The 15,102-nt window shown below is 42.1% G+C and overlaps 1 protein-coding gene across 2 annotated transcripts in view; it reads right to left on the bottom strand.

Moving 5' to 3' along the window:
- Nucleotides 1–4,844: 4,844 nt before the first annotated feature.
- Nucleotides 4,845–15,102, bottom strand: part of LOC125716373 (polypeptide N-acetylgalactosaminyltransferase 9) — a 61,264-nt gene continuing 51,006 nt past the window's right edge. Inside the window, exons 7-11 of one of the 2 annotated variants that reach the window (XM_048988607.1) lie at nt 12,293–12,478; nt 10,952–11,089; nt 9,623–9,718; nt 6,225–6,392; nt 4,845–5,707 (exon numbers count right to left, since the gene is read on the bottom strand). In XM_048988607.1, coding sequence (XP_048844564.1) covers nt 5,561–5,707; nt 6,225–6,392; nt 9,623–9,718; nt 10,952–11,089; nt 12,293–12,478 — 735 coding nt within the window. In that variant the 3' untranslated portion in view covers nt 4,845–5,560. Of the gene's footprint in view, nt 5,708–6,224; nt 6,393–7,781; nt 9,719–10,951; nt 11,090–12,292; nt 12,479–15,102 lie in introns of those variants that run through there. The other variant, XM_048988598.1, reaches the window with a different exon arrangement.

Genomic DNA, 15,102 nt, shown 5'->3' with positions numbered 1-15,102 from the left:
GTCATGGTGTTTGGAAACCATCTTCTCCTTAGTTGCCAAGCATCTTGCGTTCCTCCCACTTTGAGCAGAATTGCTCTTTAACTGGAGTGTGAAGATTATTTCACGCTGACTGCGTTGTTTACTTTTTTCCGTAAAAACTTTAGCAGTAGAACATTATTGTGTCTTTATGATAAATCTGCGGCAGAGCAAAAAAATAAAAATAAAATCAGATTTATGAAATTGCCCCGATGTCTCCCTTTTGATATTCCATCCAACTTAACTGTGATATTTTGGTATGGAAGGGAGGGAACGCAGAAAGCAGAAGAGTGTTTTCGTGAAGAAATTAGAGGCGAGTCACTGTGCCGTGACAGAGAACTTGCAGTCCTGCGTGCGAAATCGACTGGAAGCAAAATTAGAGTGTGTTTGGGGGTGAATGTGAGCAGTGAATGTCGACATCATCACAACGTGATCAAAGAGCCTGTAGGTTACACCACATATCAGCACGTGCATGTTACTGTAACACACTTAGGTGCAAATGGACCGGAGAAACACAGAGGTCTTGTGACCGAAAAGCAGAGCTGTTTCTTTTTCATCCAAAAGATATTCTGTTGGGTTATTTCTTTTCTAAATGCCATTTTTCTAAGTGTCATTAATAGTGCATTATCGCTGAATGATCTGGGGAATGTTTCACAAAACTGATGAAAAACATAACGGACTGCTGGCAAGAGGAAAAGCAGTAAACAAAGAAATGCTTGGTTCTCCCTTTACGGCACAACAGCAAAAAAAGGTACAAAAATAGAATTTCTGTCAACCTTAGAAAATCACCTTCACTATCTTCCAAAGGCTGTGTTGTATGATTCAGTTGTAATGATCGGGACATGGTGTATTCTTTATGTGGGGTGATTTTAGCTGTGCAGAACATTTAACAATTGAGGCTTCCATGACGAAAGTTCCCTATAAAAAGGCACTAGAGGCCTAAAACATGTGTACTCTACCCCATTTAAGATAACCAAAAAGACCCGAGCTTCCTACAAATAATAAAGCTCAGCTTTCTATAGTTCCTCTGAGTAACTCTGTGAAATAATTCCTTACTTGGCTTAAGGAGCATCACATAAAGCCTTTTCTCCATATGGCATGGAAGGAGTGAGACATGTGTTTGAAGTGTGGGCTTCAGCCAATCTGCTAACACTGGCAGTACCTTGAAAGTAAGAATAATAATGGTTTAATGACATTTAGATTAATGGGAATTTAAAGTAGGAGTATCATTCAAACATGTTATTTAGCAGCATACAGGTCAGCAACAGGAAAAGCGGCACTGAAAGCAGGACCTCCATATCCGCCATGTTGGAAATCTGTTTTCTTCCGTGTACGGTAACCAGGTGAACCGTACATAGTGCTATCAAATCAGGCATGGACCACATGATGAGGAGGGACCAATTAGGGCGCTTTTAGAGTCTGGGTGTTCAAAAGCCTCTGCTTCCACTCATCCACACTGCAACTCTGAAGTAGAGTTTGCAGAAGGATACAGCTGTAAGAGCATTTACATATGTCTCCATTTTTCTGGGGTAGCATGGATGAAAGGGGAAAATTGAGATTACTGTTTGTGTTTTTAAATGAAAACATAGCAGTGTGGACATACTCGTACTAGGAGCGGGACTGGTGGTGGAGCTAAAATCTCTCCCTCCCACTCTGACAGCGAATGCAGACAGACCAGGGGAGGAGGGACTTTGTAGAGGATTCTGGTACCAGGTATGTGCTCTGGGATCATGTGAGGCAGGATTGTACCAGGCATGTGGTCTGGGATCATGTGAGGCAGGCTTGTACCAGGTATGTGCTCTGGGATCATGTGAGGCAGGCTTGTACCAGGTATGTGCTCTGGGATCATGTGAGGCAGGCTTGTACCAGGCATGTGCTCTGGGATCATGTGAGGCAGGCTTGTACCAGGTATGTGCTCTGGGATCATGTGAGGCAGGCTTGTACCAGGTATGTGCTCTGGGATCATGTGAGGCAGGCTTGTACCAGGTATGTGCTCTGGGATCATATGAGGCAGGCTTGTACCAGGCATGTGCTCTTGGATCATGTGAGGCAGGCTTGTACCAGGTATGTGCTCTGGGATCATGTGAGGCAGGCTTGTACCAGGTATGTGCTCTGGAATCATGTGAGGCAGGCTTGTACCAGGTATGTGCTCTGGGATCATGTGAGGCAGGCTTGTACCAGGTATGTGCTCTGGGATCATGTGAGGCAGGCTTGTACCAGGCATGTGCTCTGGGATCATGTGAGGCAGGCTTGTACCAGATATGTGCTCTGGGATCACGTGAGGCAGGCTTGCACCAGGTATGTGCTCTGGGATCATGTGAGGCAGGCTTGTACCAGGTATGTGCTCTGGGATCATGTGAGGCAGGCTTGTACCAGCTGCCTGACTGGCGCATGGGCGGTGGGGGGGGGTATGACTTCCCCCAGTATTAGACTAAGGATGAAAAATGAAATAACAATGAAAAACACACAGTCTGGCTGCCCCTTTCATCTTTGCTTTCTGTTTTTTCTACCTGCTGCTCAACAAATGTTATTTGTTCATCCAATAAATATTCATGAAGAATTTATTCACTCTTAATGTTCTCTCATAGTAATAGAAAATGCCCTTTCTTTAAAGTAAGGGAGAGAACATGCACCACTGTCTTCTATAGGTCCCCACTGATTTTAGTGTAATTGGTAGTAAAAGCCCACATGCCAGCAGAAGATACCGAGATATCGGGAAATTTTAATTTATAGAGAATGTCTTAATAAACAAAGAGTTTTTTTGGCAAATGCCAGGACAGCTGCTAAAGAGGAGCTCAATGTCTGTCAGGGCTGCCAGCTGCTAGTTTATGGCGAAATTGGATGACCTGAGACAAAACAAATATCTATTAACTATTAATAGTTGTTTTGTTTTGACTAAGAAACAGGAGACCTAACTCTCTCTCACTCAACACTGAAAAGAAATGATGATCACTGTTATTCCTAATTTACATTAACGATATTGACACCAAGGGGCAGCACGGTGGTCCTGGGTCCTTTCTGTGTGGGGTTCGTGTGGGTTTTTGCCAGGTCCTCTGGTTCCTTGTGCAGTCCAAAAGCATGCATGATAGGCTGATTGGCATGTCTAAATTGGCCCTGTAGTTGTGTGCATGTGAGCGTGTGCACCCTGCAGTGTGTTGGTTCCCGTCTGAGCCCGGTGCTCCGGGCTGCCTGTAGCCCCAGTGGGGATTAAGCGGTTATGATAATGGATGGATGGATATTGACACCAAAATATACAGTAAACTGGCTAAATTTGCAGATGACACCAAGGTGGGTGGTGTAGCAGATACTGAACTAGCAGCACAGAGGCTACAACGGGATATTGATTTAACTAGAGACTATAAAATATAATGTAGACCAGGGGTCTCCAACTCCGGTCCTGGAGAGCTACTATCCAGTAGGTTTTTTATCCTACCTGGCTTCTGATGAGCCACACCTGTTGCTGGTATTTACCTGAGTAGTATCTCTCCTGGACTGGAGTAGGAGACCCCTGATGTAGACAAATGTTCCATTGAAATAAAGGTAGCTGATTATAAGAAAGGCCTCAGTGTGTAAGTTGATGCTTCCATGTCAAGGGAGTTTAAGTCAAGGGAGGTGATGCTAAGATTATACAATTCCTTGGTAAAACCCCACCTAGAATATCATATGCAGATTTGGTCACCTTACCTTAAAAAGGACATCGCTACCTTAGAAAGGGTGCAATGTAGGGCTACAAGAATGATTCCTGGTCTTAGAGGAATGTCTTATGAGGAGAGGTTATCTGATCTGAATCTATTTAGCCTCGAGAAAAGGAGATTAAGGGGGGACATGATCCAGGTATATAAGATTCTAACAGGTCTGTATTCTGTTCAACCAAATAGTTACTTCAGGATTAGTTCAAATACAAGAACTCATGGCCATAGGTGGAAATTAGCAGGAGAACGTTTTAAACTGGATTTGAGAAAGCACTTCTTTACACAGTGTGTAGTGAGAGTATGGAATAGTCTTCCTGTTATTGTAGTGCAAGCTAAAACCCCGGGTTCCTTTAAATCAGAGCTAGATAAGATTTTAACAGCTCTGAGCTATTAGCTGAGTTCTCCCCAAATGAGCTTTATGGGCCGAATGGCCTCCTCTTGTTTGTAAATTCCTTAAGTTCTTATGTTTTTAGCAAAGGGATGGGTAGCTTCTCCAATGTTAGTTCCACCAGATATTTGGTGAACCTTTACTCTAGACACATGGTATTACCTGGAGTAATTTATGTATTTGTCAGCTAATAAAACGCAGCAGGATGGCACTGCTGGCTTACGCTGCGTGTGCGGACTTTGCATGTTCTCCCACAGTCACACGTGTCCAAAGACGCAGGGTGTTCATCAAAACCAAAACAACACAAAGAATGTACTTGTGCTCTTGGCAAGAGTGTACTTACTAACACATCTCCCACATGTCCCCTTGGGACACAATGAATCACGGGATTGTTTGGGGTCTTTGATGAGGATGCAGCTGATGCATCTTTGATATTTTGGCAGGGCAAGAACGACATCCGAGGATTTTCACCGTCCTCTGTACTTGAGTATTGGAACTGTACTTTGGCAATGGAAGATGACATCAAACGGATACACAAGAATGGTCAAGTATGCATATTGATGAACATCCACAGCTAGGTTAACTTAATTCTCTAAATTTCCTGTTGGGTATGGACTGGCATCCTGTTATGGGTGCACTCCAATCCTTACCCTAACTGTACCCTACCCTACCTCCCCAAGAACCTGACCAGGATAAGTGAGTGAAAGATTGTAGGAACAAACCATTTTGTTAACAGCACCTTTCTCATATAAACATTTAATAATGATCGTTTGTTTAAAGGCTGCAGCCTCATTCAATTTTACGATACATTATATAACATTTTTACATTAGTTTATCTTTTAATGTATTTAATTAGCTTTCTTCCATAAAATCATTTGTACATGCTTTGAGGAATAGCTCTTCCCAGGTCAGACAAAGCATAATAATGGAAAAAGGCACATAATATATCCTAAGTTGTGCATCAGTTATTAAATTAAAAATGAAAAACAAAAACAAACCAAATGAATAGACAGCAGTTGCCTCATGAGAACAGACGGTTCCAGTCAGGATTGTATCATGAATGTCCAGAAGTCCCAACCCTGCTGTATAAAATGACCATAATCAGGCCTCAAATTGTGTTTCGTTCATCAGTTAATGTGTCAGCTTCCTGCCTTCCTGATCCTTAACTTGCTAGCATTCTTTCAAACGTTCCTCGTATTATGGTATTTCCGGAATTGCTCTGAGCATAGAGCCAGCGGGCCACAGAAATATGGTGTTAGTCATTTATCCTGTTGTTCAGAACTGACGAGCTTCGTCGTGCCCGAGGGACAGAGGCAGTAAACACGATGGCTGCTAAAGAGGGCAACCTGTCGTCTTTCATGGCTGCCCGTCTGCGGGGTTCCTGGCCTGCTCTGCCACAGCGTGGTCGCTCCGTCTCCATCTGCTGTGTCTCGGGACAAAGCCAGGAGGAAGCGACACGGCCACTTTAATGTCTGGGGTGCTTTATCCAGTTTCGTATCATCCATTTCTGTCCAGAACACCTCTGCACCACCAGCCGCAGGCCGAAGTTGGCGTCTTTGGACATCTCCACTTCCAGGCACCTTCCAGTGTCCCTGCTGATGATTGGTCCATTCTTTGTGCATAAAAAAAACAAATGTTATATCAGTACACGTGTGACGTGGTTCAAATGTGGTAGGGAGGTTCTGGTAACCTTGAAAATATCCATAGCTATTCTACAGAGAGAAATTGACTCATTTTCCATCTGTACTCATTAGCATGAAGTCCCGGGCACACTTAATTCCAAAACATTACTTATCAAAATTGATTAAAGGACTGCTTAAACGCTCCTTGATGCAGTGTCCTTAAACAGCTTTCAATCCGAGCTTTAGTAAATGAATAAAAACTAATACGTACACGTAAGTGTTATGAAGTGGATGTTCAAGGTCAGGCATAATGAACAGGGTTTGTTTTTCTGTTACTTTATTATGAACCTTTGAATCTTTGCAATGCCTTAATCTAAAACTCCATATCAAAAAGTCTAATAAAAGCATACATCCATTACTTAATGTGTATCGTATAATGCAATGTAATACGTATAATGCAATTTTTTTATATCACAATATCACGAAGAAAGCAGACAGCTGTCCCACCTGTGTGAAATCCCAAAGCCTCTGAGAGACTCGAGAAACAGCGTCACACTTTTTCAAGCTCGGTGTGCGCCCTCTGCCATCGTCTATGAGACATTTGGTGTCGGGCAGAAATGTGGTGGAGCCAAGGGGCCCTAATTGCAGGAGACCTTCTGTTGAGTATCGGGCGAGCTGTAAGATAACAGACAAATGCTTCGTAACCATGGCTGCTTGGGTAAATTCTGCAAACATCTGATTTTTCTCTTATTTTTTCTTCACATTTATGGTCTTTAAACATTATTACTGTATATTTTTTCATATATTTTTCAAGTTAATATACCTCCTTCTAAGCATCTAAGCACTAAGTTCTGTTCGTGTTATTACTTACTGGTGTGTGTATATTGTTAAATTGTTGTGGGAAATTAGAGAATGTTTTCAAAGGGACATTTTTTTTCTAAACCACTTCTGAATAATGAATAATCATGATTAGGGTTAGAAGTTCTATTTAAAGCTATCAATAATGGTCATGAGGACTTTCTATATGCATAAATTACCTGCTTCAGTAATGCCTATCCTTTTACCATACACCAAAGGTTTATAAACAAATCCTTATTGCCTGTTATTTACTTACGGTGTTAACATGGCCTGTCACTCTACACTGCATTATTCATGAAGGCAAGGCATTTCGAAGAGTCACACTCCAATCAATCTCAATGGAAAGACTCCGTCGAGAGTATGAAGACGCCAGTGATGGGGCAGGAAGGTCCTCCCTTCAGACGCAGTGTCTCACTGCTCTTTCGTGACCCCTTAGCCCCATGTAATCCCCCGTAATTGTGTTATCAGGCGTCTTGGCGTCGAAGGCACGTGGGCTTCATGTTAAAGCTTGACAGCGTGAGGCAACCAGCTCAGATCAGCAACGAGCAACAGGCCGCGAACAAACATCCACCAGGCAGGCAGGGGGGAGCGGGAAAGCGGAGTCAGAACATAATATCCAGAGAAGATGAGCCAAATTAAAGGCAATGCGGGAGTGTAACCTGTGGCCATACCTGCACCTTTCAGAGAAAGGTGCGGGGAATATGTCAACATCGTCTTCATTTCGCTGGCGGGATTTGAGCACTGCTGTCACGACTATTCTGTTATCCCAGAAGTACCAGCACTTTTCATTCCCATTTTTAATGCTTTTCCCTGTCTATTCTTATAATTCCTAAGGCAATTTGTCAGTAGTGAAATTAGAGAGCTGGGAAGAAAGAAATCCGGATAATCCCGAGTTAAGCTACCAGAAGCAATTTTTTCAACTTTTTTTATTCTATTGCAATTCAAAACAAATGTGTGTGTGTGTATATATATATATATATATATATATATATATATATATATATATAAAACAAACAATAAGCTGAAGGAAATGTTCCCCGAAATCCAATTAAGCTTGTTTTCAAGCGAGTGAATTTGATTCTCCACTGCTAACCCCACTGTGTCTTTTTTAAAGAAGCCTTCTTTCGGTGCGGGTCGGGGTGCATGTTTAGCACTGACCCCCCCCCCCCCCCCCCCCACAGCCCAAGCTGTACTGAACATGCCTGTCATTTAATAAATGAATATGGTGCACGCACTGGTGAATTTAAATGCAAAAATGTAATCGCTCGGTGAAGGACTAAATGTAGTTGTACACAAAGACAGTCATTCAGCTTCCCATTAATATCCTGTGCTGGTGATTTAACAGGGACTAACTGCGTAATCTTCATCCAGTGCTACAGTGTCATTCAGATCGTTCCAGCTGAGCCGCTTATTGATCAGTAATCGGCCGGCACCCAGTTGGCGCATATTATTGACTGTAACGGGAATATGATGAGGAGCGCATTGTCTGGGTAGCAGTACGCTGCCGATGAGGAAGGTATTAGCGCATTTTGATCGGCTGGTAGCACCCGCTAAATCACCCACAGCTTCAGTGAACCGCTATCCCGAAACTGTACAATGCTTTATGACAGAAAACATTTCAGCCTGAAAATGTGCACATCCCCTATAAAATGAGCTGCTCGCCCAGTGATTTTCCCACAAGGAGGGATGTGAATGCAGATGCCAGGTGCGCACAGAGCAGTAAATTAGCTTGTCCATCAGCGAGACCTGGTGCCATCTGGATTCAGCACGTGTGAATTCAGCTACATCCCCTCCTTCGCCAACACTCACTGTAACACGCCATTCACAGATAATGGCACATGCTGTCTTACTGCAGGCCACACACATGTCATCATAAATAGTGGGTGTTCCGGATGGGGGGGGGCTGCAGGTTCGTTGCTGGCCAGACATAATAGCAATCCCAGTATAACCAGATCCAGCCCAGCCATAAAGTTCCTGACATTTTTCTGATTCTTCATGGAATGAGCCTTACTGGGAGGCACTGGTCTTGGTGTGAAGATAGATTTTTTTATGAAAAGGTCAAAGGTCAGGCTTTGTCTGGGTCATGTGCCTGTTTTTGGGTGGCAGGGTCAGACAAAACCCTAACCAATGGCTGTGACATGTTATCGCATCTCTCATTTATGAAGAAAAGGAGCATGTTCTGAATTAGATAGCGGCAGCCTCCGGTGCGGCAGGTTAACATCACCCAGAGTGCTAAGCAACTCATTTAATGTCAAAGAGGCACCAACTCAATTCGTTGTTATTTGCTTATTTCCCCCAGGAAGGGTTTTGCCACAGCTCAGTACGACCTCATAATGTGAGAAATTCCTTATGCTGGATTTGAGGCCCCCTATTGATTATCTCATTATCTCTGTCTTCATGTGCTGTTAAGTCAATCAATGTCTCGCCTCAAAGCTCATGAAAAGACGAAAACATCTAGTTCCGTTTTAAATGTCCACCTTGCAAAAAAGAAATTATAAATAGAACCAAAACAGAAAATATTTATAAGTAAAAACATGCATCAAAATGTATAAATACAATTTTCCACCATACCAATGCAGCATTTCGTTATTCATGATTCTGAGGGTTACAGCATTATAACAATATCTATCCCGGAAGCTACGGGCACAAGGTGGGGAATAACCCAGGATGGGGGGCCAGCCCATCGCAGGGCACACTCACTGAGTGAGCTGTGAGGCAGCAGTGCTAACCACTGCACCACCATGCCGCCCCTCTATACTGGGTCCTATTTTTTCTGACCCCCCGACCTTGACTGTAGCCCTTCCTAATGCCTGTTCCATTTTCTTTGTTTTATTTTTAACCCCAGTTTTGTTAAATCCTGCCTCCACCCCGTTTCCAAATAAAGTCCCATTCCTGTCCTCCAATAAAATGCAGCTGCTCGCCCCCCTACTAAGATGAGCTCTGCATATTTCTTTGCGCTTATGAGGACATTTCTGTGCTGCAGCAGCAGTAAGAGTGAGGCGTGGAATGGGGCACAGGGGGTCCTGGCCCCGCAGGACAGGCTGTACCTGAGAAGACATGCCGTGACACGGGTACAGGATGGCTTTGTCATCGTCCTCAGAGCCTTGGTCCAAACAGTATCCACTTGCTTTGCTGTTTCTCACCTGCACAGGTGCACACACACATACAGGGTGTGAGTGTTTGACAAATGAGCTGACAGACTCAGACAAGTCTCTTACAAACCTCTGCTCCGGTTTTATCCCTCCCTGTGTCTGACTCCCAAAACTCCCCCGTATCTAACTCAGAACTTCTACGAGGAAATGCTTGTGCAGTGTGAATGGAAAACACACACAGGAGACCCACAAATGGCTGTTTTAAAAGTTATAATTAAGTTACAGTCAAAGTAGCTTTAGTGATTTTTTTTTTCTGGTTGTAAAATTGATGAGAGGATGCAAAATTTTACCACGACACCATGTGAGGTTGCACTATGAGAAGTGTTTAATTTCGGGGACGTCCTCTGTGCTGCTGTGCCGACATCTAAAGCTAATAAGTGTTTAATTAAAACTCATTATGGGGGAAATCGTCCCATTTAGCCTTATTTTGGAACTCCGTTGCTATGGAAACAAGGTGGCTTTCCTCACAAAGGAGTGTGACTCATTCATTCGTTTGCTTTTCCTTTGAAGTAAATTACTGGGAGAAAAGGAGAAATTGACTGGAGAGAGAGAGAGAGAGAGAGAGAGAGAGCAGGCTTTGGGGAAATTAACATGCCCTACATCTGTCACTGTGCTAAGGTACAACACCAGGTCACTGTTACCAGCCTGAATAAAAATAATAAAAATAATAATAACGATTATGATGATGATGACTACGATGAAGTGTAAAAATTGTCAGATACGATAATTGCTCTTCCTATTGTTCTTAAATCTTGAATTTGGAGAATGTGACACATTTCTATTATATTAAATAGTTAACTATATTAATGTTAAAACAATTGTTCTGTAAGGAATTAACACAAAAAAGGAAGCACTTTAACCACTTAACCTGAGCAATTACCTACTTGACTGATTATTTTGGAAATGACTCACTTAAGATCATGTTGTTGTGTAACTAGTGAACTTCAGAAAAAGCCGTGCGTTGAAAAAGTTAAACTCTCATGGGATTCACATTACAGCTTGTGCACATCTCAGATATCAACACATCAACCACATTGATGACACCACCTTCATGCCCCAAGAGGTTTCCTAAGTTTCATGCCGTCAGTGTCAATATCACTGTCAATATTTTGAGAAAATGCACACATGTATTTAGTTGGATTTGATTTGAATTTTGCATATAAACAAGCAGACAGACGGCTGGTGGGGAAAGAGCAGTGCAGGAGTCTGGCTGATGATCCCTACCTCCCCGTAGGTGATGGTGTTGTTGTACACCCGCATCTCTGGGTAAACGTGCTCCAGGTACCACTGGAAACTGTGGCAGCGCAGCTTCTTGCGGAGGGCGATCCTCTCGGACACGTCTCCAAAGTCCACGCCAGGGTTCTGCCGTGGTCACAAGCCCACACATGTTGGCCGTGGGGCTAGTTGATCGAGCTGATTTACACCATTTCCAGATAAATATGTCTAATACCACAGTTTTTACACTCTATTCCAGTGTTTCCTAACCCGGTCCTCGGGGACCTGCAAATGGTCCATGTTTTTGCTCCTACCAGGAGCTGGGAGAGAGCAAAAATGTGGACTGTCTGTAGGAATCACTGTTATTTTCTAATTGATAGTAAAGTCAGGGGCCGCTTGTCACCGCATGTCAAACAACTAAATGGTAAAATTAATAACTACAAAATAAATTGCTCAAAACCCTTCACTTTCACATTCCAGAATTACTTCGTTAAATCATTTGTCATTGTTTTCTCTCATGCAGGTTAAAACTGACCTCAGACGTTATTTTAGCAATAACAGTTAATACTCAAAATTGGATCCCAGTTCATGTCAACACTGTACAGCAGTGGACTTTTAAAAATGTAAAAATGACAGAAAGCAAAAACAGTAAAGTCAGTCCTACTATGCAGTGCATTTACCTGCCCAAACAAATCTCTTAATATAACATCTTAATTAAGGACCGGAAAACCTGAAGGAGCATCTTGAAAACTTTATAATTAACTGGCAGAGAGAAACATCTACCCAGAAATGGTGAAACAGCATGAAAGTCACCTTAAAGTCCCTTTAATTGTGATTTCATGAAAAGAATTAAGTAACTCGTTTTAAAAATGAAATGATATTAATATGAAGAATTTAACATTTTACCAAAATATTTAAACATATGTCTGACTGAACAAAGCCAAGGCCGCCACCTCTGTAGCTTAAGATTTCTTTCTCTTTTTTTCTCCTCAGCATTTTCAAAGTAATTTCCCCGTCATAAATCAGCTTTCCCACTGTTAGGCTCTGCTGTGAGGCTCCCCTGAATGGCCACCGAATTGCCGCGCTGAAGTAGCCAGTCCTGTAAGTGGCTAAAAATTGCCGACAGAAGCCGCAGCAAGAAAATAATAATAACATGAGGTGCCTGCACTTAACTTGATGTGCCGGAAAGTGGTTTGCTGCTGATTGAAATCGTCCCTTTCCTACACCTGTGCAACAGCGTCAATGAAATGAGCAGCTGAGTGCAAGAGAGGGCGCATCTAAACGTTCACGAGGAAGGAGCACATGGAGCTCCTGGGAGACAGAAGGGGGCAGCGGTGAGCTCTCACTCACGTTCATGGGGATGTTCCAGGCCATGTAGACGTGAGACTTGTACTCATCCATCCAGACCTCCGCGGCCCGCAGAGCGTTCCGCTTGGCATAGTAGTCAATATCGTTGTTGTAGGGCTTCTTGGTGCGCTCGATGTGTGCCACCCGGGCGCAGGGAAGGACTTCCATGCTTCCCCCGCACTGCCACACCTGAGGGGGACCAAAGCCAAGTCCTGTGAGCCGCCTCCCCCCCCCACCACACATACCATTGTGGCTTTCTTGCTATGCCAGACTTCAGCGCCAATCAGAAAAAGGCTTGGGGCTTTGGAATCTCAGAGACACAGCAGGCAGGTGGGGGGGGGTGTCTGACTAATGCCTATCCAACAGAGAAACCGTAGCTTCTGCACAGCAAAAAAGAACTGCAATTCTCATATTGGGTAGCAACTCTCATATAGAATTAAACACTTTCCCAGAATGCTTTGCTGTACCTCAACTGCACCCTCATCCCCGCAGCTAACATATATATATAAAATATCTGTCTGTCTGAAGGTCCAATAGTAAAACCTGGCTTGACACTTTAGAAGGAGGTGCCACCCAGTGACTCTGTGCCCAAATGCTGTGTCTAGGTCTCAGGTTCTCATTACAGTAGTTAATTGAAGGTGCCATCTCTGATAATACTGAATGTGATCAGTCTGAGTACCCATAGAAGAAGATAATTGTCAACAAATCAAAGTCTTGTCTAAAAGGGAACCCAGGTTGTAGTGAACTAAACATGCATTTGAAGATAAATATTTCAGTTCTCTCCACATCTCTATTGTATCATTTAATACTGTGTTATGAACACTGTGTCTATGCTTAAATCCCACCAAACAGCAGGTGGCTAAATTCTTAATGGCTGCTGATTGCCTTATAAATTTCACAGCTTCTGCAGAAATTTTAAATAATTCCCACTTGCTTCTCATAGAAATGATATTTGTCACAGACCTTTACCTTTAAAAAGCCTGTCACATATCATTTAAACAGACAATATTTTTCCAATCTTAATAATCTAAAAGAATGTTTTGAATGTGAGCTCTCAATAACATATGAAAAAACATTGCATTTTTTTCTTTAATTTCAAAACCGAGTCCTGGAATGTATTAGAATGAAAAATGGCTCAGTCCTGTAACAGGCTTAAGAGTTAAATATGAGTGGTTCAGAACATGAAAGGAATCTGTACTGAGTGAAATGAAATTATTTTAGTGAGATTTTGATTCGTTCATCATTACATCAGTCATTTCCACCAGTCATCTGCAGCCAATAAATTTGCACTGACAGTATTATTTTTTGTCAGGCAAAGGCCAGACATTTCACAGACTCATAATGCACTCACAATCTACCACATAACATTCAATGGTGCCTACCTGTCTTTTCATTTCATTGCCTTGAGAATTCACTAAAATTCACCTTTTACAGAAGAAGTGGTTGAGGTTAGGGCTTATATCCTATTCAAAACATTTTCTTAATTTTTTACTGTTTTCCTTTCAAGGGAAAGTTTTTACAGAAATGATTTATTTTAACTGCACCTTCATAATGCATTCATGATGCATTCATAGAACATTCATAAGCAGTATGTAAGTATACCTTACCATCCTAACATGCTTTAACAGGTACAGTATGACATTAAGGCATACTTACACACAGCTTATCAATGGTCTATGAATGCATTATGAAGGTGCACTGAATGTTCTATGAATGCATTATAAAGGCATTATAAAGGTGCAATTAATGTAAAGCACTGTTTCTTCACTAATACCTGGTCAACAGACAGAATTGCCATATTAGAGAGAATTAGTACAGGTTCATCCAATGTTGTGTGAACAGGAGATCGGACATGCTGTTTTTGTTTGGTACCATCTTGTCTTGTCCTTAATGGACTCTTGTGATTGATGCTTATGCCATCAGGAAACAATATACCATTCAGACAGTACTGGGAAAAAACACACTCCACAAATAGTAGCAATTTTAAAACCTGACAAGTATACAAAAGGCAATAAAAATATTACGTGACTCTACCACAGTTAAATAGTATAATCCATTAATATCTAACAATAACAAATAAGACAATATTGCCACACCTAAGCTCTGCCTGTTAAACTTACAAAAAAAAGCTATTGTGGAAAACAGATTTAAAACTTTCACCATCGACTAAACTGCTGTGTGTTACCATAGAAACGGTCCAAAGTCGCTACGTTTTACTGTAACAGTTGGCTGTGGGTCACACATCCTATGTGTGAACTGCAGAAAAACATTATGCAGGTTGAAACTTGTGACAGTTTCCAAAAGGATGCGACCAATCCTGCTAAAACCCAAACAGACTATCAATAAAATGTGTATTTGTGTGTGCGTAAGAGATGAATCCTTCAATGAACATGAACTGACCATAGTTTTCTACCAGCCTTTTGTCTAGACCTCTTTCCAAAATCAAAAGGTAGGAGGCAGACTTTGTGAAAGCCCAAGTTTAACGCAATGGTACCTCTGAAGCCACACATCTGCAGATTCTTTTCAGAAAAGCTCTATATTAAATATTGTTACACTTTGTTTACAACACATTTCTACAAAAGGCCTCCCTTCTTCTCGCTACCAATTGTACACTGCCACTCTGTGTCAGTTTTGACATCTGACTCACCATTGCCTGCTCCAAACATCTTTCCATCGAAACAAGTACAAAAGGAATCTGACATCTGGAAACTGAACTGGGAAACAATGACTGCACTGAATAATTTATTCAATTGATTTATTTTTCATGAGTCTCTGGGCACGTTTAAAATCTTGCACAAAGAATAGGTACTAAA

This window comes from Brienomyrus brachyistius, chromosome 2 (genome assembly GCF_023856365.1).
Source record: "Brienomyrus brachyistius isolate T26 chromosome 2, BBRACH_0.4, whole genome shotgun sequence".
NCBI lineage: Eukaryota > Metazoa > Chordata > Actinopteri > Osteoglossiformes > Mormyridae > Brienomyrus > Brienomyrus brachyistius.
Note: the sequence above shows the minus strand (reverse complement) of the source record. Positions and strands in the feature narration are given on the sequence as shown.